At 37.5% G+C, this 23811-nt stretch overlaps 1 protein-coding gene across 1 annotated transcript in view; it reads left to right on the top strand.

The window, feature by feature from the left end:
- Positions 1–23811, top strand: part of LOC307140022 (teneurin-3) — a gene marked incomplete at its 5' end in the record, with an annotated part of 149674 nt that overhangs the window by 117272 nt on the left and 8591 nt on the right. Inside the window, 4 exons of the mRNA XM_079839264.1 lie at positions 15539–15788; positions 20085–20317; positions 21390–21544; positions 22370–23250. Coding sequence (XP_079695390.1) covers positions 15539–15788; positions 20085–20317; positions 21390–21544; positions 22370–23250 — 1519 coding nt within the window. The remainder of the gene's footprint in view (positions 1–15538; positions 15789–20084; positions 20318–21389; positions 21545–22369; positions 23251–23811) is intronic.

Here is a 23811-nt window from a genome sequence, read left to right on the forward strand (position 1 = left end):
GTGTTTGTTTGTTCCCGGTCAAAACAGTTCGAAACTGCATCAAATGTCTGTGTTTTGTTGGCAATCGGTGTGTAAGTGTATATAATTTAAACAACACGAATATATAGTGAATAGTAAGTTATCCAGGGAGGGATAATTCCATGATGCATTGTGTGTGCATGTGTTTGTCATAGGTGTGTGTCTCTTTATCTCCACCCACTGCACTCCTTCACGAGTTCGGCTGTTTTAATTTAAACACAGATGTTCTTGTCGCACCTGCGACAAGTTCTGTCGTTATCAACATAGTACAACCAGTCTGCGTTTCCCGAAACCATAGTTCCAATGAACATTCACAAAGAGCATCGCAAACTTGTGTGGTTGCAATGACACCTCTTGACCTGTGGTTAGAAGCATAGTTTCTTGTTTGCATGACATGTGGACTTAATAAATCCTTATCTTGAGCAAAATAAGCAAGCTGCCATTTAGTACAATCTATATCTTTTATTTCGAATACATTCAAATGTCATTTATGACTTTTAGTTTGTCAAGAGATTTTAAGCACCTTTTTTGAATGTGCGTACGTGCTCTAGTGGCCTGTGATTGAGTCTGGAAATAAAGCAAAATAACTGCGAAGAATAAGAATTAGTCCTCAGGTGCCATGTCCATAATTTATAGCAAAAATTCTAGCATTAATTTGATCTCAAAATAATTTATTAAAAACAGTTATTACTCCACCACGTGCGTGACATCATTAACTAACGTGGTTGAACGACAGATTTGCGACAATACGGTTTCAGGAAACAGTCGTGACTAGCTAGTTGATTTCTTTAACGATGCCACGTACTATGGTAGTTTAGTTAAGCAGTGAGTGCGTTTACATGCACGTTCTTAAGCCGATTATGCTTAATAAGCCGACAACGAACATGGTCATGTAAACGCAGTAACCCGTTTTCTTTTATCGGAGTACGGTCATAAACTGTTTAAGCATAAACTGATCGGAACAGGTCGTTTTTTGCCTCTTACCCCATTTTGCGCTACATGTAAACACATTAACCAGGGGCACGTTCAAAGCTCTAACCGGTGCCCAACGTTTTGCTACGGTTTCCGGTTGAACGTCATGTTTCCTGTAAACGGTGTGCAACAGGTTTGAGATGCGTTTTATCTCGTTTGGTGGGTGTGTCAAAAATGTCAGCCCAATCAGCAGCAGCATGTATATAAAACACGCGGTATTAAAGAGACAACTCACACAATGGGTCCAAGTAAAGTTGTTTACAAATGTGTCCGATGCAGCTCAGAATGTATACGAAACAATTGAAGATATTAGAAGACATGATTGTCGTAAAAAAATTTTAAATACAGTATATATATCAACATGATGATGTATTTATTTATATTTTTAGCTTCATTGCAAGGCAAATTTCACATATGGTAATTAAGTGCTTTACATAAAAATGAGAAAGAAAATACAAGCTATTAAAAAAGTAAGAACTAGAAATAAACAATTAAATTAGAATTGATTACCAGGAGATAAAAAAAGGTTAATTAAATGGGATTGGGATGTTGTCTTTTATTCTGGACGGCAAGGGCAGTGATTGCATGTATTTTGCAGTATTAAACACGTATTTATATCGATTTCATCAGGCTCCGATAATTCCTCAAAAAGAACACAAAGAATGGCCATCTCAGCTGCCATAGTTGCAACTCTTGCGTCAACAGAACAGGGTGTTCAACGCAGCACCGTTTCCGTTTAAAAAACGTGTTGCAACGTTTTGTTGGGGCTGAACGCAGCCCTGCTTTCTGTCGGCTTAATGAAATGCATATTTGTGATAGGGGACAGAAACACATACTTAGAGCAGATTTAAACACATCTAGACAGAACAAGTGTTTTGCATGAAATAAAGAAGGAAATATATCACAAACGCAGACTCTTTTAAGACCCAGAAAATAGTAAAAATGTGTTCATCTCTCGTTTAGTAGAAGTGGTTCAGTCAAAACGCTGCATCTGTGACTGCATGAGAGAGTAATATATGAGCCGTAGGTTTCCCGCTGACATGTTGTAACCTTTATTTAACGTCACAGCTGACATAACATATGGAATACTCTGAGTCAGATACGGAAATTATTATTTTTGATGTCACTACACGGAAATAATCAGATTAATTAATAAAGTCATGTAAACGTGGTTTACTTGCATTGTCAGTTTACTGGTTTGCATGTAAACTGGGTTACGAAGTTACGAAGTTGTACGGGAAATACACCCCTGGCTGATGATGGTGTAAATTACTGGTCATATTCGGGCATACGGCACTCGCATTGAACAAAGTTTACAAAGAGCGACTGTTTTGTCCATGTTTTTTGATCATCGCTGTTGTTGTAATGTATTTGGAAGTCAGAATGTGTATCCATCAGCAGAAACATACATTAGCCAAACTATGTCTGTCTGTTTCACGTGTTGTTATTTTTAACAAACCATATTATAGATTCGTTTTCATATTTAATATGAACCGCGGTGCAAGTGCGTACCGAACCATGCGTGAAGGTTTTTTTTTTACCAAGAACGATTACACCTCTAATCTGTACAAAGGAGTTCACATGCTCAATGTTACTAAGTTGCTTATGTGCTTAGTAACTAAATGATGGTGAATATTCAGTAATTCACCTTTTTATGTAGATAAGTTCAAAGTTGTCTTTATTTTTGACCCCACTGTAGGTGGCATTCATTAACCTTTTTGGTGAAATTTTCCAATATGGCAGACTGCTTAGCCTGTAGCGTTTTTACAAATGCAGCAGAACACCTAAATGATTTGATATTCAGCTTGTTTGCTTGACATTTACCAAATAGTTTTATTTATCCCATTGCTATTTGATCAGCATATTTGCTCAGTGAATAATCAATAAGCATAAGCATTGCATTACGGTAGATGACATTGAATAAAATTTCCATTTATAGAGTTTGCTGTACTTCATAGACATTGACATGTAGGTGAGAGTAGCTGAGAGTGGCCAAAAAATTGACTGTTTTTCACCTTAAGGTCTAGCCATTATGTCACAAGTTAATTAGGCCACAATTTACAGCACCCATGCTGCATGGAAATGAGTAACACTAATGAAAATCACTTTAAATGTAATTATTTTTTGATGCTGCTTGTAATTAATGTTTCTTGCATAGCACAGTTTGTGCTATGTATATCTTAAATTGTGTGGCTTGTTAAAGACACTTGTGCAATTACTTTAATAAGCAATTGGTTTTATTGTTCGTGGAGAATGATGAAAATGGGCGGAAACCTTTGTTGAATGAGGGAACTGGGCCAAAGGAACTAGAGTATTATAGAGATGAGGATTGGACTTTGTCAGAAGAAAACACCCAGAACACCTTGCAACTGCATAACAATGTCCTGGCAGCCACTCACAATCCCTTCATAGTGACATTGTTGGTTATCCATATCAATATGTGAGTTATTGTTCATGTTGCATAGGATTTGGCATAGGATTTACAGTCAAATCTTTGTAGATATGGTTCATTATTTTCTTTCATGTACTTGAACAGCAGTTCATTAGCAGTACAAGCCTTGCATAATGAGATTAGGGCAATTCAATGCAGCAGTCAAAAAGTTTGAATAAGTGAGAAGTGTTATTGGTTTGTCTTGCTGTCAAGGTCAATGGCTTTGTTGAGTCACACTTAAAAGCAGACACCAAGACCAATTCATCTTACTTAATGCTACATTGTAGACCTCTGAATGAGAACAGCAGCTTCTATTGGGCTGGGCGTTTTCAAGATCCCCTCTGACTATGTCTTCATTCCAGCCCTCCTCTCAATCAATTAATCAATGGCAAAGCCTAATCAAGCAGGAACAAATTGCTATGCACCCTGCTTAGCTGCACATGGGAAGACATTAGCCATGATTCACATGCAGTTCAGATTCGCAGAGGGTTTTGGGTCATTTAAGCACTCTGTGAAACAGCTGATATCAGCCAATGACAGTTTACCACTTTTGCAGCTGAAGTGACAGTCATCACACTACAGAGGAATGCCCGATGAGACTTGGCACAGGATGCACTTAATTTGTCTCTTCAGTGACATAGTGCATTCGGCAAAGGCGACAGGATGTGCAAATCTACATATTTTGAAAATCATCTTGTTGGACTGTATAATTGGGCTCTTTTCAGGAACCCATTCCGAACCCATGAACCCGATCAGACACATTTCTTGGGCAAAGTACATAGGACACTTTCTTTAGTTCAAAAATAATTATACAGAGTACAATTGAATGGATGTTTTGGGTTTAAAGACTTTTCTTAGCTTGACATGCCATTTTAAAAACACAATGCTTGTGTCTGGATGCTCAAAAACAGATGCGATACAATAGCAAAAGATGTCTGTCTGAATGTTTGTTTTTTAATGGCTGATGCTTTAAAAGGGCATGTATATGAAGGTTTTTACTAACAAGGATGTTTGGTTGATTGTTTTAAAAAACTTCATAATGTTTAATCAAAATGTCATAACTACTTCCATTTCGCGGAAATACATTAGTGTGCACGAGATGCTGTGGCACTGATTTGTCACACAATTATAAACACTAGGGCTTTTAAAAGGCATTATAGACACTAGGGCTGCCACGATATTAGATTTTTCACACCACGGTTATTGTGGCCCAAAAAAATCACGATATCTATATATCGCGATATCTATAGAAACCTTGGGGGGGGTTATCAAAATAATTTTTACTTAGTTTATTTAGTTTTTCTTTTTTACCCAACAAACATAATTGGATACTGATAAACACAGGGTAATACTCTGTTACTGATAAATCTACTTTGAAGCTCCCTATGAAATAACAAGAGAGAACATACTGTCAAGTTCAACAGTATGATGAATAAATATTAACCTAAATGTTATTGGCCATGACTAGATTGCAAATAAAAATACAAGAATAGACATTATGTAAATATACATTTATTAATGAAAAGAAACTGAGATGTGCTGCACTGGTGGAAACAACACGAGCCCATGCTACCACGACCGGCAAGACCGTCAGACGTGCTCTGACTGGTGTTTAGAGTCCGCGCCAGCAGCAGCAGCAGTAGCGAGCATTCCTTCAGGCCAGCTGCAAGAGTTAACGCCTTTTTACACCTGTTCACTTCATTCGTTTTCTCTGATCAGATATCTATAACATTGTGAAGGGATCTGGAGTAAATGTCTTCCGAGATTCTTTCGAGGCGGATTTAAATCCGATCACTCAGAGCCGCAGCTCCGACCACGCGCATCACGCGCTGTAGGGCACCGAGTGCTGAAGAAAATGCAAGAAAAACACGCAAACGGCTGCCAGTGAAACTGAAAGTAGCCTAAGTCTCAGATGCTCTTGCAGCGTTTAGGTCGCTCTTTCGCATATTGCGGCATTTGATCTTGAAATCAGCTGATGACAAATAAAATTCAGCTTGAATATTTTCCTTTCGTTGACGTGAACTGAATTTGTATAGCCGGCGCGGGAATTGAAGATCGGATTTATATTCATTTTGCGGAGAGGTGTAAGGGAAGACACCCTGCATGTTTTTTATTTTTATTTTGTTTATTTGTTTAGATTGTATAGGCCGTTTTGTTCGCAAGCGCCGATGCAAGCTGTGAGCTGCATCTGCCTCAGCTTGTCAAAAATGCGTTTTTACTGTGGTGGTGATAGTAAACATTTAAACTAACATTGTGATATGCTTGAAGTGTTTTATATCTATGGATTTTATTATAGGAAAGACAAGTCAAGAGTTGATTTGAGAGGATAAATTTATCAAACAAGTGGTTAACTCACTGTCGGCCGCTGGCCGCTTGCCGCTTGGTCATTACTTTAAAAAACAAAAACTTTAATTTAACAAACAAATATTGCTCCAAACATTTTTCTAAATTAACTTAATAAATAAACGAAACGAAATATAACTCCTTTGACATTATAAACAAAGCTGAACAATTTTTATGGCTGCAACAATGTGTAATAGGGAGGGAGAAAAAAAACACGGGCTTCAGTCGGACTCAGGACACCGGAGTATTTACCTGTCATGTTATCATATGAGTCCTATTCATTTTCAATATTGTGGTTATCGCCAATACCGGTATATTGCCACACCCTAAATTAACACAATGTCGATATTTCGTGCTTTGAATATCACGGTTATCGCCAATACTGGTATATTGCGACACCCCTAATAGACACAACAGTATAACTCTGTAAAGCTGCTTCGAAATAATGTGTATTGTAAAAAGTGTTACAAATAAATTTGACTTGATTTAAACAGCTAAAGCACATCATTCTGAAAGTATGCTAGATAAATGACACCTGCTAAAAATAACTAAACTACCTAGAAAAGAAAATCATAATAAACAAGTCAACTGATCTGGGGGATATGAAAGAAATGTTAACTTACCATCACAAATACCCTAAACTCTCAGTTGATTAACCCAAACCTTGCTTACTCGAGGTAGGCTGGTTCCAAAAAGCGTCTGTGAGTAAATTCAGACAACTCAGAGTAAGTTCTCGGTTAACATAGCGCACCATTCGACTTCCTTCTTCTTCTTTTGTCTAATGGCGATTTACATAACCTACTTAGTGCACATCGCCACCTATTTGGTAGTTGTGCAATCATCTTTCGAATAAGTAATCTTTATTCACTGAAAATAAGGATTATATTGTTTGTCTGATGCTAATTAATTGAATGCAGATCCATGTGTGAGATGAAATAAAATAACTACATATATTTGAATTGAATTAACATTTAAATATTACCTTGTTATAATAGTGCTTTAGAATTAAGATATCAAATTGAATATTATATAACTGTGTAACTATAACTATATTCATTATATAACACGCATCTAAATACCTCTTAAGCAAACTAACCCTGGAGTGCTGGAGTGAGTGGCTATGGCTACTTACAGTACATACCCTCAAAGTTACCTCTGTTTTTGGAACTGAAAGTTGAGGTTATCCGCTTACTTATTCTCAAACATACCCAACTATGTCACATAGAAAAAAACAACATAGAAACAAGGTTGAAGAGCTGTAGTCTTGACAAAATATTTAAAACTGAACAGTTTCTGATTCCTATTATTTTTATGAAACTCTGCCTCTGAACCAATTACAAAGCAGTGGCGATAGTGTGTAGCCACTGAGGTAGCTAGTTACTGAGCTTGAAATGTGGTGGCCAGCCAATTGGAGCACAGTTCATTGCAGTGTTATTGATGTGATTAATAGGCCAAAGCAAGTGTTGGAAGTCGAACGTGTTGCTCAGTATGAATAATTTATGGCCCTGGGCATGGCACTTCCCTTTGAAGTTCTTCTTTGAAGCCAACCCCAAAAAGAAACAAGTTAAATTTTCACAGGACTGAAATATTTATCTGTAATGACCCAAGCTCCTCACTCAGTCTTGGACTGAAAGTGGTGTTAAAGTGATTGAAACGATCAAAGGTTTTAGAAGCTGAGATCTATAGGGACTGGAAAAATAAAGCACACAGCTGTATAGATAATCACCTCTCAGGTGATTGAAATGTCTCTGGTTGGTACATTTAATTCCTGAGGATTGAGGACCATGCTTTTTTTGGCATTGCACACTTGAGACAGATTCTCTCTGGTTCAACAGCACAAAACAACATAGTCATAGTTTTGCCAAAAGAACTGCTATTGTGTGGCACATGCTTTCCTCTGAACATTATTTATATATATTGACACTATATTGTCAGAGGTTTTGGGACGTCTACCTTAACATGCACATGAACTTTAATGACATCCCATTCCTAATCTATAGGGTTTGATATGGAGTTGGCCCACCCTTTGCAGCTATAACAGTTTCAACTCTTCTGGGTCGGTTTTTCCACAAGGTTTAGGAGTGTGTTTATGGGATTTTTTGGCCATTCTTCTAGAAGCGCATTTGTGAGGTCAGGCACTGATGTTGGACGAGAAGGACTGGCTCACAGTCTCCGCTCTAATTCATCCCAAAGGTGTTCTATCGGGTTGAGGCCAGTCAAGTTCCTCCACACCAAACACGCTCATCCATGTCTTTATGGACCTTGCTTTGTGCACTGGTGCGCATGTTGGAACAGGAAGAGGCCATCCCCAAACTGTTCCCACAAAGTTGGAAGCATGAAATTGTCCAACATGTCTTGGTATGCTGGGGCATTAAGAGTTCCTTTCACTGGAACTAGTTCCTAATAATCCTTTAGGTGAGTGTATGTGACCTGTGCTGGCAAAATGATTCGCAATGCGCACAGGCTAATTACGTGCTACAGGCAAAACAAGTGAAAAATACACATTTGAGGTTCTCAAAAAACCTTCATTATAGCTGCACTGGTCTAATAAAATAATGGCCGCGCTCCATACAGATGTCTTTGCTGTTTATTTTGTATCTCTCTCTTCAGCAGACACCGTGAAAACTACAAGAAATAAAAACATGCAATATTCAAAATATGCATTTCTCAGTCCAATATCAATGTGCCAATGTCTTCCGATATTCAAGTGAACGTCACAACAGAAATACGACAAATCCAATTAGCATCACAACACATCACATTGTGTGCATAAAGTCATATAAGCGACATTATAGACATTATGAAATATATATATATTAAGCTATAAAGGTAAATTACCATGTGCACCTCTTATGCTGCGTTCACACCAAACGCGAATTGAGCGTCAAAATCGCGTCTACCGCGTCTAGTTTCACGCGCGTACATTTTGAATGCATTCGCGCGTCAGCAGAGAATTGGACGCGCGTAGAAATCGAGCGCTGGAAGCGAAATTGACGCGCGTTCAAGGCACTCCAGGAGAAATATGTCATAAAACACCACTCTGCCTCTTTTCATTTTCATTAAACATATATATTAAGCATTAATAGCCACACAAATGTGGTCCAGGCAACTCCTACATCATCTTCAGTACATTTATATTTAAATATCCTTAAAACATAAAGTTATTAAACTTCTCTTTGCCCTCAGTCAAAACGATTTGGCAGACAACAAATTATAGATTCATGAGAGCAAAGCTCGGCCGTTAGATCTACACAAAACGAACCACTACAGGACATCAGAGCCAGCGGCAGACGCCAGAAGGACTGGCCGAGGAAAGGCTGCCTTCGCCGGGGTTATGAGCAGTGATTGCCCGGTGATCGCCTGGATCTCACAACTCCAAAAACACAAGATTATTTTTTTAAAATAGGCGCTCTCTTTATAAATAAACCACAGATTTGAGCTTTAAACAACTGAATTCCCACCTGAAAACGTCTTAAAACTACATTTTGTGACACAATAGTACTGTTTTTAATTTATGCAGGGTTTCTCATACACGTCACTTTACCACGTGACAGCAGCAAGCAGGCTCCTGATTGGTTAACGCGGCGCGAATTGACGCCAAAGTTCAAATTTTTCAACTCGGGCGTCAGAGGCGAATTCGCTTCAAACGCGTGAATGCACAAAAGCACCATTCGCGTGTAACGCGCGTATCGCGCAAGACGCTCAATTCGCGAACTGGACGCGCGAATGAAGCGGATTCGCCTCCTTCGCGCCGCGCGTAACGCGCCTTCCGCGCCGCGGGACCTCCAGACGCGCGTCAACGCGCCTTTCCATTGACTTAACATTGAAATCACTCGCGCCTGACGCTCAATTCGCGTTTGGTGTGAACGCAGCATTAGACCATGCCGATAAAGGAATTATTTTCAGGCTATATGCCATTTCTCTGTATCCATGTTTGACTTTACCCAAAATGACGCAGACCCGCTCCAAGCTCCAAACTTTCCTATGTAAATCTTACTTAAAGAACCCCTAATTTTAAACATTTCAAAGGGCATACATTATAAATATCAGCTTCTGAACTTCACATTCATACATTTTAATCACATTTGTTTTTAAATTGAATTAACTCAAATTGACATGAATTTATAACAAAACCATAAATGCACATCTGAACAAAAACATGTCCTTTGACAGTTACATTCATTAAGTTCATTAAGCCCTTGTCTAGTGACCCCAATGCTCCAAATTGTAATTAAACATCTGAAATGATCTTTATTTGATTTTTTTTTTGAGAGGTGTACCATCCAAATCTTTCCTTTTTAGTACAAGTTTGGTACTGTTGTAAAGCTCAGCATTCCAGCTTTGTAAATATTCAAAGTGAATTCTTGATGGCATGAGTCTTAACCAATGAAATGTGAATGAGAATTACAGTATTTCAAAATATCTGTCTTGGCGAGTATTCACACAATCATTATCTGTCTTAAATTAATGTTTGGTTAACTTTTGTGGAAAACATCTGATGTTGAACATTATATTAGATTCGTGCATTACTGTAGGTCTTAATATATAAGCTGTCTGTCTCAATGTTAATCAAATAATTGTGGTATCATGGGGGGAAAAAGTTTAATATATATTTTCCCTGTAGATGGGTGTTGACTTGGTGTGCCAATTTTGGTGGTATTACCACACTGTGAAAAAAATAAGTTAAAGACTTAAAAAGAAAAAAAAGTAAGTTACCTGGTTGCCTTCAAATTTTGAGTTCACTGAAATAAAAATGTTTAGTTAATACAATGCACATTTGCGAATCGACATCACCCTTTATTCAAATATTATATATTTGTAATAATGCAGTGAAACATGCCAAATTGTGCTATTTTCATGATTTATCAAAAAATATATATATTTATGTGGTTCAGATACAATAATATTTTGAGTTTCTATTTATTAAACCAATCTCCTTCATTGTATTAACTAAAATTTTTAATTTCAATGAACTCAAAATTTGAAGGCAACCAGGTTACTTTTTTAAGTTAAACCAACAATATTTGTTTTACAGTGCAGGGATTTTAAGCTATGATTGCTATGTGATTTTGTTTTGGAACCTTCAGAAAACTTTGCCGACCTTATTGACTTCAAACAGCTGTAGCTCAGTAATTTTTTTTGTCTGATTCCAACAAATCATGCATCATTTTGAATAAGTTATTTTTGAAAATGTGCTCAATGTGACTCATTTTGCCAGCATGGGTCACATTTTTTCAGTTGCTAAATATTTCAAAGTGAGAAATACTGAGACAAATGCATTTATAGACAATATAACTATTTTAAGTTGATTATTTTATTTGAAAATGTAGAATATTTCATATGTAGAATGTATAAATATTATTTAATAACATTTTCAATAACAGTGGACTGACACAAATTATAGCATAGTTCATGTAATATATCATGCAAAAACAATATATTATTCCTTTGGCTCATTTTTGTGTTTTATTTACTCACTTGTGTACTAAATGCTGTTGAAGGAAGAATACTGCAAAACCATAATAACAAAGACCAACATCAAATAAAAAAAAGGATGCCATTCTGCTTAAAACTAGACTCTTTATGAAGTGCTCAATTTATTTCGTAAGTTGAAGTCTAATCATCCATATTAATGAAACTCTTCATTATGGTAGCTCTGATGCCTTTAGCAGCTTAATTTTTTTGGAGCTTCCTCATCAAAGTGCTACTTCAATGTCCACATTAATGGAGTTTCTAACGGAAGTTCGGGAAGATCACAGTGCTAAGTGCCCCCTTTTCATAGTGATGTCCAGGGTAGGAACTTTCATCTTTAGTTGAGTTATATGCTCAGGCCTTCCCATTAGAGCCAGAAAAAAAACTGCCTACCCTTTTTTCTCCATCCCTCTTATCGATTATATGAGCATGTGAGGTTGTGAAGTCAGATGTGAATAGCATTTCTCGGCTTGTTGCTCTATGCAATTGCATTTTTTTATTTTTATTATAATGATTATTTTTTTATGCAGTTCAGACATATGTTGTGAAAAGCATTATAAATATTTTTGTTAAAACATTGATGTGATATGAGAGTAACACGTCATTTTTTTTAAGCGAACAGTTTTATTTTTTGGAGTGTCTAATTACACTAAGTGCAATTAGACCATCTTGTAGGCAGAAGCTATTTACACTAACTCCGCCCACTGACGTCTGGTTGGGCCAGACAAAATTACGGCAGACGCTTCATTGTGGTGGGATAGGGGTAAGGTTAGGGACAGGTGTGGTGCAGGGCCGTGCAGAGAGTTCTTCAGAGGCAGGGGCTCAAATGTAAAAAAGGGGCAATATGTAAATATATTTATTTTAGGGGTGTAACGGTACACAAAACTGACGGTTCGATACGTAGCCTACCTCGGTTTTGAAGTCACGGTTCGGTACGGATTCGGTACAGCAGTTTTACAAAATTGCTTTTTATTCAACAGTGGTTTAATGAAAAAAAAATTGTGTCTGTCCTTAAATGAATTCAGTTATAACTAAAAGTTTCTTAAAGATAATGCTGTAAACTATATAGGGAGCCCTTACATATTGCTATTAAAGATTAACAATAGAGCCCACACTATTAGCCTAAATTCATTTGCTATTTATTTTTAGATATAATAATCAACACTCACAAGCTTCACATAAGGCAGTTTTTGCATTAATATCTAAATCTAATTATTATAATTTTTTCTCCAATTCGTTGTTGAAATATAATAATTTAGTGGCTGTAATTTTCATGACAGGTTTATTTAAACATACATTAAATAAACAAGACATCACTACAGGCTAAGTGGTAATGAATATATATATAGGCTAATATAACAAATAGGCTAATATAGTGCATGTATTCAGTAAAAGAGTTAATCTCTCTAGTGAACTCACAGCTGTGGACACTGAATGACTTCTGAGGTAAATGTGATTCTACATGACATTGTTTACAAGCTGTTTTATTGTCTTTTCGCGGTTGAAACACCGATGGAGCGATTACACAACATATGATACGTTTCAGTAAGTTGTAATGTATCCTCAACATACCTTTAGATATTAATTTCTTTAGGAAGAGATGATCGCGTTCACTCGCGCGCTGCCGCTTGAAGTTGAACTGATACGCGTCAATCTGTCACGTCACATAATAGAGCGTTAAAACGGCATTTATCGTTTGAATTTCGTGATAAAATGGACTGAATACTTAATATGTTCGTGTGGGAACTCGGATTGAAGTGTGTTCCGCGCTTTAAACAAGCCGACTGTTAACTGTTATAGATTGCATTCATAACCGTTCGGTGCACGCGCGCACCATACCGAAAGCCCGAAACGTTAGTTCGTCTGTCCATGTAATTTTCAACCGATTTATGAATAAGAACAGAAAATTACCGCTCCACTTCACATGCCCAATGGAATTTGAACTTGCTTTGCCAGATCACGATTGGTTGGTGCCGATGACATGTTGACAAACGGGCATTGGTGAATTGTGTAATACTTTAGAATATATAATATATAGATTTGTAATTCAACACATTAGCTCTGATTATGGATGAAAAAAAATATTGGTTTACTTTTTTTCCCGTAAGGCCACACACTCTCTGAAAGGACCATATTTGGCTCGAGAGCCGCTTCCGAACAGAGGAAAATCAGCAATCAGTCAAAACGCACGCAACCCATAGCAACGCGTTATGGCAACGCCTCAACAGAAATTGTCCGACTTTTGAGCCGTTCGTTACTATTGTATACATTGTCATCAATGTCATGTTATAATAATCACATTTGTTTAGTTTTATTGGCCACGATATTATCATTGATGTGTCTGAGAGGGGCACTTTTGATTCATTTTGAAAAAGGGCAGGGGCTCGAGCACCCAAAGCCCCCCCCCTCTGCACGTGCCTGGTGTGGTGGTATGGGTAGGTTTAAAGGTCCCATGGCATGAAATTTTCATTTTATGAGGTATTTCAACATTAATATGAGTTCCCCTAGACTGAATATTGTCCCCAAGTGGATAGAAATGTTGATCGGTGTAAAACCGAGTTCTGGCTGTCTCTCTCTGCCTTTGAGAAAATGACAGGCCAGACTAGCCAATCCTGAAGCCTCCTGGTTTGACGTCCAAGCAGGAACGGTTTCCTCCCTTTCCCCCGCCCAGAGAATCTGGCACGCCCATGCAAACACTCGAGATCATTAACGTTACTTGTGAAGGAGTGAACACTGGCAGTTTCTCAGTGTTTAGATGTACAAATGAAAACAGAAGTCTTTCTTCAGTTCCTTCTGATCTGTGATCATTGATTTCTTATGTGTAGCTAATTATTTATTATTCGTGCACACGCTGCGGCTTCTCTCTCTCCCGACAGAACAGTGTTTTCGTGTTTTCTATCTTGTGAGTCAGTGTTTTTGTACGTCCTTGTCGCGTCTATCTGTTCTAAAATGTGCATACAGTCTTTTCTGTTTAACATCAGCAGTCACATCTTTAGAGATAAACTTCACACACGCCGAAGCTCGGCCTCCAACATCCCCGACCCCCAGTACTGCATCTGGCCCACAGCGGAGGCACCAAACGCGGCGTGAGATTAAGCAGAAGGGGGGTAAGCGTGAGGGTATCCGGCTAGGCTAGCCAGCTTTCCCCACAATAAACTGGATTACATTCGATTACTGCTGTTGTGTCTTTGTTTGCGCTGTGTAACGTTACTCAATGCGCGTCAATGACGCTATTCATATGATTGGAACATATCTAGAAATAATGCTATACTCAACACTTACTAACTCGTTCATCTCGCTGTAATGGTACATTGCATGTGTTACAAAGTTGGTAGAATAATGATGAAGAGGACTCGGTGTGACTGGGACTCGTGTTTATTCAGAACTCTCAGATACAAACACAATAAACTCGCGCTGACTGACAGCGCTCTCATAACTCAGTAGTTACTATAAATAACTTTGTTAGCAATCGCTTCGTCTCCGTGATGTCCGGTTCGCGAACGAATCATTCTTTTGAATCGGTTCTTTTTAGTGAACCGAACCAGTTCACCAAATCGGACTGAATCGTTCTAAACGGTTCGCGTCTCGAGTCAGCGCTGATCCATAATTTACTAAAGTTACTAACTTTCTGACATGAGTGACAGCCCCTCCGACTAGAAATAAACGAATAACCTGAAGTATATGCTAGTAACTACAACAGTTCACCCTGAACTGAGACATGCTGAGAGAACTGATGAGAAGTGAACACAGGTCCATCCATCTCTCTGGCAGACTCGTGCCTGCTCGTGCCTCGTTAAACCACGCCCCCTCCGCTCATTTAAAATGCAAAGATGTCAGCCAATCACAACAGTGGGCGTTTTTACTGAAGTCTCACAGCAGACACGCCTCTTGAAGCAGGGCATTCAGCCACAGGGCAAACAGCAGTATAGAAAAAATGCCTTTTATTTCTAAATTATGACATTTTATGATGTAAAAATCATACTAATAATATAAGTACACCTCAGAAAACACTATAAAATAATAGAAAAATGCCATGCCATGGGACCTTTAAGGGTTGGTTAAAGTGTAAGGGAAGGTTCAGCAGTGTAATTACAAATATTAATTACAGCTGTAATTACATGCAGGTATTTTTTTAAATATAAGTACAATGTATGTGCGCAATAAGTGTACTGTATCAAATTATTAATTTAAATCTTAGTACATAGTGGTTAATATCTAATATAAAGTGGGACCAAAAGTATTTTTTATAAATAATAATAAATAAAATATTTTGTTTTTTTCTCCCATTCTCTGGTGTCTCAGGGATTCTGTATAAGGGAAGTGGGGAGAATGTCTTCCTCTCCCAGCTTCCTCCCATTATCAGCACCATAATGGGGAATGGCAGGCGCAGAAGCATCTCTTGTCCGAGCTGTAATGGGCAGGCGGAGGGAAACAAACTGCTGGCTCCTGTTGCTCTTGCATGGGGCATCGATGGCAGCCTGTACGTTGGCGACTTCAATTACATCAGACGCATCTATCCGTCAGGCAATGTCACCAGTGTCATGGAGCTCAGGTGAGTGAGCACAACTGGATGTGTTATTTAGAAGCACGGCAGCATGGAAAGCTTGCAGAATACTTTGAGATATTTTGTGACAAATCACAGGATCCTGAGAGGACGCGTCTAGAGATCATCTCTCTACAAAACATTTAATAGCATAACTATTTTTATTCACAAAACTTCATAGTCCTCACAAAAAGGAGACCTTGCATAATAGTGGCAACAATTCTCACAGCAGGCAATTTGAAGCCCGACAGTAATTGTCAAGAAAGTTATTGGTGAATGCTGTGAATTTGTAAGCAGTGCTTTGATAGCTGTAGCGGCACTGTTTGAAAGGGGTTGAATTTAGAGATTTTAGAGTGTTGTGCTTTACACTGTTGGAAAGGTAAATTCTGACAAAGAAGTTTTGTGTCTTAAAGTAATTCACTTCCACTATCATTTTCAAGCTAATGCACAAATTTAAAGTCCAACTAAAAGATCAATTAACTAGTTGGTTCCTTCTTAGAAACATCAACTCCTGTTCACCACACATTCTCAGTTTGAGGGGGATTTGACTTACCCAGGATCTGAATCCATTTTTTATTTTATTTAAAATCTATGTATTCTTTGAAATACTCAGTATTTTGGACTAGACAAGTAGATTTTTTTAACACATTGTCACACACAGTATGAGGGAATAGTGTTGTTATTGTTAACTAAAGCCTTGTTAATTAACAAAGCCTTGGCAGCTAACTGAAATAAGTTAAAATACAAAAATTACTACAACTTAATTACTAAAAAAAAATTAAGGCTAAACATTAATATATTAAAATAAATGAGGTAACTTTTTTTACAGTGTCCTTGTTACACGTTACTATAGTAATTACTATGAATTGTGCACAATTACATGCAACTAACCCAATACAACACCTTAATCCTAGCTATTACCCTATAGTAAGTTACTCAGTACTTAAATGTATAATTACACTGTAACATGGACAACAAAACAGTAACACTTTAGTTTAGGGTTTAATTCTCACTATTAACTAGTTTTTGAGGATATATGCTGTTTATTAGTACTTGTAAAGCACATATCAATGCCTTATTCTTCATGTCCATAGTCTACACCCAATACCAACTAACAACTACCAACTATTAATAAGCAGTAATTAGGAGTTTATTGAGGCAAAAGTCATAGTTAATAGTTAGTTAATAGTGAGAATTGAACCCTAATTTTAATAATGCATTAGTAAATATAGAAACTAACATTAACTAAGATACATGCTTTAGAAGTATTTTTCAATGTTAGTTCATGTTAACTAATGTAGCCCTGCGCAGGAGTGTTTTCTTAATCCCACTCCCGCTGACTTTCTGAACATTACAGTCCGCTACCACAACGTGTGTTCTGCTCCCGCCCGCACCCACAAACATTGTGTTACAGCTTGTGGAAATTGTTAAAAACAATTATACAAACATTAGGGCTATGCTAAACGTTCAGAATAACAGAGATAAAACATTGCGTTTAATTAGACTGACCATAAGATAAAGTAATGATAGCACCACAAATAACACAAATTTAGTCCGTTTTTTATTAGCTTATAAAAATCTCTCAACTTTTAAAATAAAACATCACAACAAGTGGAGCCTAAAAACGTATTTAAACATATGCGTAACAACACACACACACACACACACACACACCTATCTATAAAAGATTAAAATCTGGTAACCTAACAAGGCACAATTTTTATTGAATTACTTATAAAAGAAATAAATATAAAACAAATGAAATAAAAAAATAAATAGGTAATAAAAACCCACAGATGTCAGAGGTGTTTATGTAGTCTAGCTAATTAACATATAGCAAAAGGAAAATAAATAATAATACAAAACATTAAATGTACTTAACGAATGAATTAAATAATGAATCACTTTGCCTAGCCTACTGTGGAGGAAGAGAATGTTACTGATTGACTGCAATGAACTTCATTTGTTGACTCTTTTCTTGTTTGTTTAACGCTGTATTTTTTGACCACCCACTCCCACTTGCAGCATAGGTAAAACCGCCCTCTGCATCTCTCGATGTAGTACTAAAGTTAACATATGGAACCTTGTTGTTAAGCTTTTTTTTGTTGGTTTATTTGAATTGGGACAATACAGAAATCATTCCAGCCAGAAGCTGAAAAATATGCATTGCACATAGAATAGAATTCTGACTTTATAACACAATTGCTTGATATAAAGTCAGAATTTTATGATATAAACTCGCAATTCTGATGAAATTTCTGAAAAAATGTTTTCCCCCCTCAAAATTGGACTTTATAACTTGCAATTGCTAGTTTATAGCTCACAATTCTGACTTTATATCTTGCAATTCTGACTTTATATCTTGCAATTCTGAATTCAGAAGAGATGTAAACTCACAATTGTGAGATAGAAAAGTTGCAATTATCTTTTAAAATTTTTTTTTTTTTTGTAGCAGAAACAAGCTTCCATAAATACATACATAAATATCACTAAAACATATTTTAAGGATACTTCCAACCCTGGAAAAATAAATAAATGATTAAAACTATAATTTAATAAATGTAAATATGTGTACAGCTCTGGTTTGTTTTAAACCAATGCTTAACCAGCATTGTAAAACATTTTATATCATGTACTACTTTGATTTGAATTGTCAACATGTTCCAGAACATGAACCAGTGGTGCCTCATTGTGCAAACATTTAAAATCAGTTTTATATATGACAAATTTATAAAATTCATAAAAACTTTATATTTAATATATAAATATCTATATAAATCTATATAAATATTTTTCTTTTTTTATGTATATATGACAGTGATGCCAATGATTTGAATTTTAAATCTATTATTTTTAGAGCCCGATTATACAACACCTTAATTTTCTAATAAAAATTACAAAATTACAAAATCTTAAATTGAAAATAAAAACTAACAATATTAAAAAAGCTAACAATATTATAAAAAATATGAATAATTCAAAACCAATAAAAATAATGCACAATATTAATGAATTATAAATAAATAATAATAAATATTAATAAATACTGTAATTATATATAAATAATACTACAATGGCACTGTTAAGGATTCAATTGAAAGGTATCCTCAATTGGATTGTGGAGAATGAATACCGTGGTCACCAGTGGGGTCCTGAACTAGATGGGCAAGGGGGTGATGTAATAAGTGTATACTATAACCTAAACTTGTCTCACTATATCTTCTTACTATATATTTTCCTTATTTTTTCAAACTAACCAAAGAAATAAGGATTTCAGGCACAGGTAAGTTACATTACAGTAATGCTACACAATACTAATGTGTTTTGAGAGATGTGCATGTATTATGTACACATTTTAGAAGGGTAACTTTTTTTAGATCGACATACATCACTAGTTGTGAACCCTTTGGGGAATATTTTTATTGAAATATTTTGAAATGGAGTCAAAAGTCCAAAGGGTGTATATAGAAGACTAATTAACTAATTCCAAAAGATGTCAAGGCACATTTTATTAGAGATGCTCATGCAAGACGACTTTGGATTATGATGGGCCCAACACTCTGGGCCTTTAGCTGAAAGAACTATCACTATTTCATATTTTCACATTTGGATTTTACAGTGCATTTGAGTGTGAATTGGTTTCCAAACAGTCCAAGACATTGATCGAATAGAGCACACTCAGTGTGCAAGAATAGCCTTGAAACGGCTTTTGATAAAACGTGGAAAGATTTGTCTGATCCCAGAGGAGAATGTCACTGAGCTCCACACCATCATCTACGAAGTCCCAACTCGACTGGTCATATAACCACTAATGGCATGTCTGGAGGGGCCACTCTCAGAAAGGTGCAGACTGATTGGGAAGCAGAATTAATGAATGCAAATAAGCGTTGCTTTCTGAAAAGCCATCAGTTGTTGACAGTCATTAAGATATGCATATCATCACCGCATCGCAGGAGAACCTTTCCCCGCAAGGGAACGAAAATGATTGAAATGATCTGGCAGTCTTGAAGTCGTCATCACAGCCTCCGCAAATGCGTTCCAGTCACATCACATTTACTTCACTTTCACACATTCTTTTTTCTTCTTCCCATCTGTCAGGAACTCACACCCTTTTGATAGATGCAAAAAACATGCTGCGATTCTTTCAACGTCTTTAATGATATTAATATTCTAATCAGTCTTTCATTTCATCTGCCATCTCCAATTGCAATGTCAGAACAATAATTTATGAGTCGCACTTTCTCAGCTTGACAGCAGACTAATTTCTTCGCTCATAATCCTACTGTTTATATGCCTCTCCCCAAGTAACAATCCCGCCCACCGCTACTACCTGACTACGGATCCGGTGACGGGCCGGCTGTATGTGTCCGACACCAACTCCAGGCGCATCTACAGTCCTCAGACACTCCTGGCCAGCTCAGAGCCCCAGCAGAACGTGGAGGTGGTGGCGGGAACAGGAGATCACTGTCTGCCTTTTGACGAAGCTCATTGTGGAGATGGAGGCCCAGCCACTGAAGCTCTCCTCACGGGACCCAAAGGTATTGTTTAAGGATCATTAAGACTGATCATCAAAAGGGTCATGCATTCTTTTCACGAAAGGAGTCCAATAATATGGATTCTTCAAATTGCTAAAATGGTTGAGATGAATCTTCAGAGGCATACAACGCACTTTGATTGACATGCAAGATCATCCCAAAGCTCTGTGAGCTTTTAACACTGTATTATGTACTGAGGTTTTTGATTGGCGCCTCAGCAAGGGAAATGGGAACTGACAGCCTCGAGATAGGTACTAAATTATTTGACTGAGCCAGACACAACAGATTGATGAAGCTACTTTGAACGTTTTGTGACTTCACCGACATAAATTATAAAGTGTCACACTTGTCTGGAGAATATAGACAACCTATTTCATATAATCTCATCATGCAAAAAAATAGATGTTTTCATTGTTTTTCAATAAGCTGTCATTCACACATGAATGCACCTACGGAAGGATGGATACATTAGGTATCATACTTTCTGTGTAGGCGGGTACGTAATGCATTGAATTGATGGGATGTGTGCTGAGTTCTACATTCAGGATGTTATAACTATAAAAAAGTCAGAAGCATTGATGCATACATGCATTTTACTCGGTTGGGACTGAGATTTCTGCCATAACGTCAGCTCACTTCACTGTGTTTTCGTCAGGCACACAAACTCTCCTTGCTATCACTCAACTAAGCACGCATTTACCAAGCGGCAGTTACTATAGCAACCCACACTTTTATAATTTGGGCTCAAAAGTGGGTTTGATGCTTTCCCATTCCATGCTTTTGTCAAATACCTTGAGCTGACTTACAGACCGACTGAGATGGAGTGAGGGAGAGCGAGCACTGGCAAAAATGCTAGAGGGAGGGAGGGATGTTCTAATACATCCTATTCCACTTTCTCCTTAAGAAATAATTCAGCAGTGGGAGGCAAGATGTGAATAATTGAGGGCGATGCTTTCTGCAGTGACCTGAATAATGGGAAGCCAAACACGACACATGTACCCGCTGCCTGGATCAGGCAAGCAAAGAGCACAGCTGTGTGACCTGCACATTTCGTTCCTTCCTTTCTTCTCTCCAGGGATTGCCGTCGACAAGAACGGACTGATATACTTTGTGGATGGGACCGTGATCCGGAGGGTGGATCCGAACGGCATCATCTCCACCCTGCTGGGGTCCAATGACCTTGCCTCTGCTCGACCTCTGAGCTGCGACTCAGTTATGGACACCCATCAGGTGAAAAGTGTCAAATGCTTAAATCAACACACTAAAGCCATTTATCAGACCCATTGAGGGACCTAAATGAGTTTTGGTCTTGGTTAATGTCACTTGTTTGTTTTTCATGCAGTGCGATTCAAGAAAACAATGAAGTGATCAGTTGTTATGGTTGACATGATCTACACATAATACTATGACAAAGATATACACAAAATTGGTTAAAATTAAAGAAAATTTAAAGATAAATATTATTTAAAACAAATGTCAATAACACTTTACAGTAAGTTACATTTTCTTTAAATGTATTGTTTAAAATTAAAATTTAAAATTACTGGGTTAAAATTAAAAAGGTTAATTTTTTAACACTATACATTAATATCATGAACAATGAATAAGAATAACAAATAAAATAGTTACATTTATTATCCTAGGTTAATATTAATTTAAAATGATAATATTTTGATTGTTCATTCATGTTTGTTTAAATAAAAAATGTAATGTATTATTTTGGGTTTATAATACCATTAATCTATATTCATAAATGCTTAAAAAAAAATTGATTTCTCATTATGTATTTCATTAATGTTAACATATACAACATGAACTTACTGAAAATTGTTCACAGTTCTACAGTTCTGTCTGTAGATTTGTATCTGACATGGGAAAATACCATATTTGTTAATCAGCCAAGCGAGTAGGATTAAATATCTAATATTTAATAATGCCTGTCTATCATAAAATGGAAGGAATCATTTTTGAAATAAAGGAATAAAGTGAAGTTATATAAAGTATAATATCTACATATCCTCTTTAAAAATGTTTTTCTTGTTCATCTGCCTTTAGGTGTCTTTAGAATGGCCGACAGATCTGGCTGTTAGTCCGATGGATAACTCACTGTTTGTGCTGGATGGCAGTGTGGTTTTGCGGATCACTGATGAGGGGCAGGTCAGCGTGGCAGCAGGCAGACCCCTTCACTGCCCCATGCCTTCTACAGACATCTTGGTGACAGAAACACAGCGAGCCACGCATACCCATCTGGAATCCCCAAGCGCCATTGCTGTCTCCTTCAATGGAGTGCTGCACATCGCGGAGACAGACGAGAGGAAGATGAGCCGCATACGCAGCGTGGCAGCAGATGGTGAGATCACTCACCTGGCGGGGGCGCCTTCAGACTGCGACTGCAAGACCGACGTCAACTGTGATTGTTACCTAACAGGGGACGGCTTCGCTAAAGACGCTCGGCTGAATGGGCCATCTTCACTTGTGGCAGCTCCTGATGGAACCCTGTACGTAGCCGACCTGGGAAACATTAGAATTCGCGTGATTGGAAAAAACAAACCTGCACTTAACACCATGGGCCTGTACGAAGTGGCATCGTCTGCGGAGCAGGAAGTATACATGTTTGACAGTAATGGCACGCACCAGCATACGGCCAACCTGATCACTGGAGACTTCAAATATAATTTTAGCTACAGCAATGAGGGAGATCTGACCTCAGTGGCTGACAGTCATGGGAACACATTACGGATTCGCAGGGACACCAGCCGCCTTCCTGTCCGCATCGTTGCACCTGACAACCAGGTTATTTGGCTAACTGTAGGCTCGAGTGGTGGGCTGAAGACCCTTGGCACACAGGGGCGTGAACAGGTGCTACTAACTTACCATGGCAACAGTGGTCTCCTGGCAACCAAGAGCACTGCCAATGGATGGACAACATTCTATGAGTAAGAATGTTTAAGTGTTTCTGCTTGTTGCTCTTGCTTGCCAGGGCAAATATATCTATAATTATTGCTCACATTTATGAAAGCGAGTATTAAACATTTGCCTGTAACTCAACCAACCACCTTAGGATTGACTTTTATAATTCATCAGACTTTTGCCTCCTGGTGAATAATAAATTACATTTGAAAGAGTATGTATCAGACACACTTTGTATGTTGGATTTACAAAGCTCTGCCTGAAAGTTTAAAACAGTAAAAAAAAAAAAAACATTATTGGAAGTTTAAAGGGTCATGAAACCCCCTGTTTCAGCAGGAGTCAGTTCTCACCACAGTTTTGATGAATTCTACATATATGGACATGGTTAAGCTACAGAGACTGACAACACAGCAACTGCTTCTGATTCAGTTTTATTTCACTCATTAAAAGCATCAAAGCTTCCCACAAATGCATGCTACAAATTACCATTACACCAACACAAATACACACATCCTGTGACAACTCTAATTTAATGCACTAATAAATGTACATCCATTTGTACTCTGCATTCAAATATATATACTATA

Source organism: Gobio gobio (genome assembly GCF_949357685.1).
Source record: "Gobio gobio genome assembly, chromosome: 16".
Lineage (NCBI taxonomy): Eukaryota > Metazoa > Chordata > Actinopteri > Cypriniformes > Gobionidae > Gobio > Gobio gobio.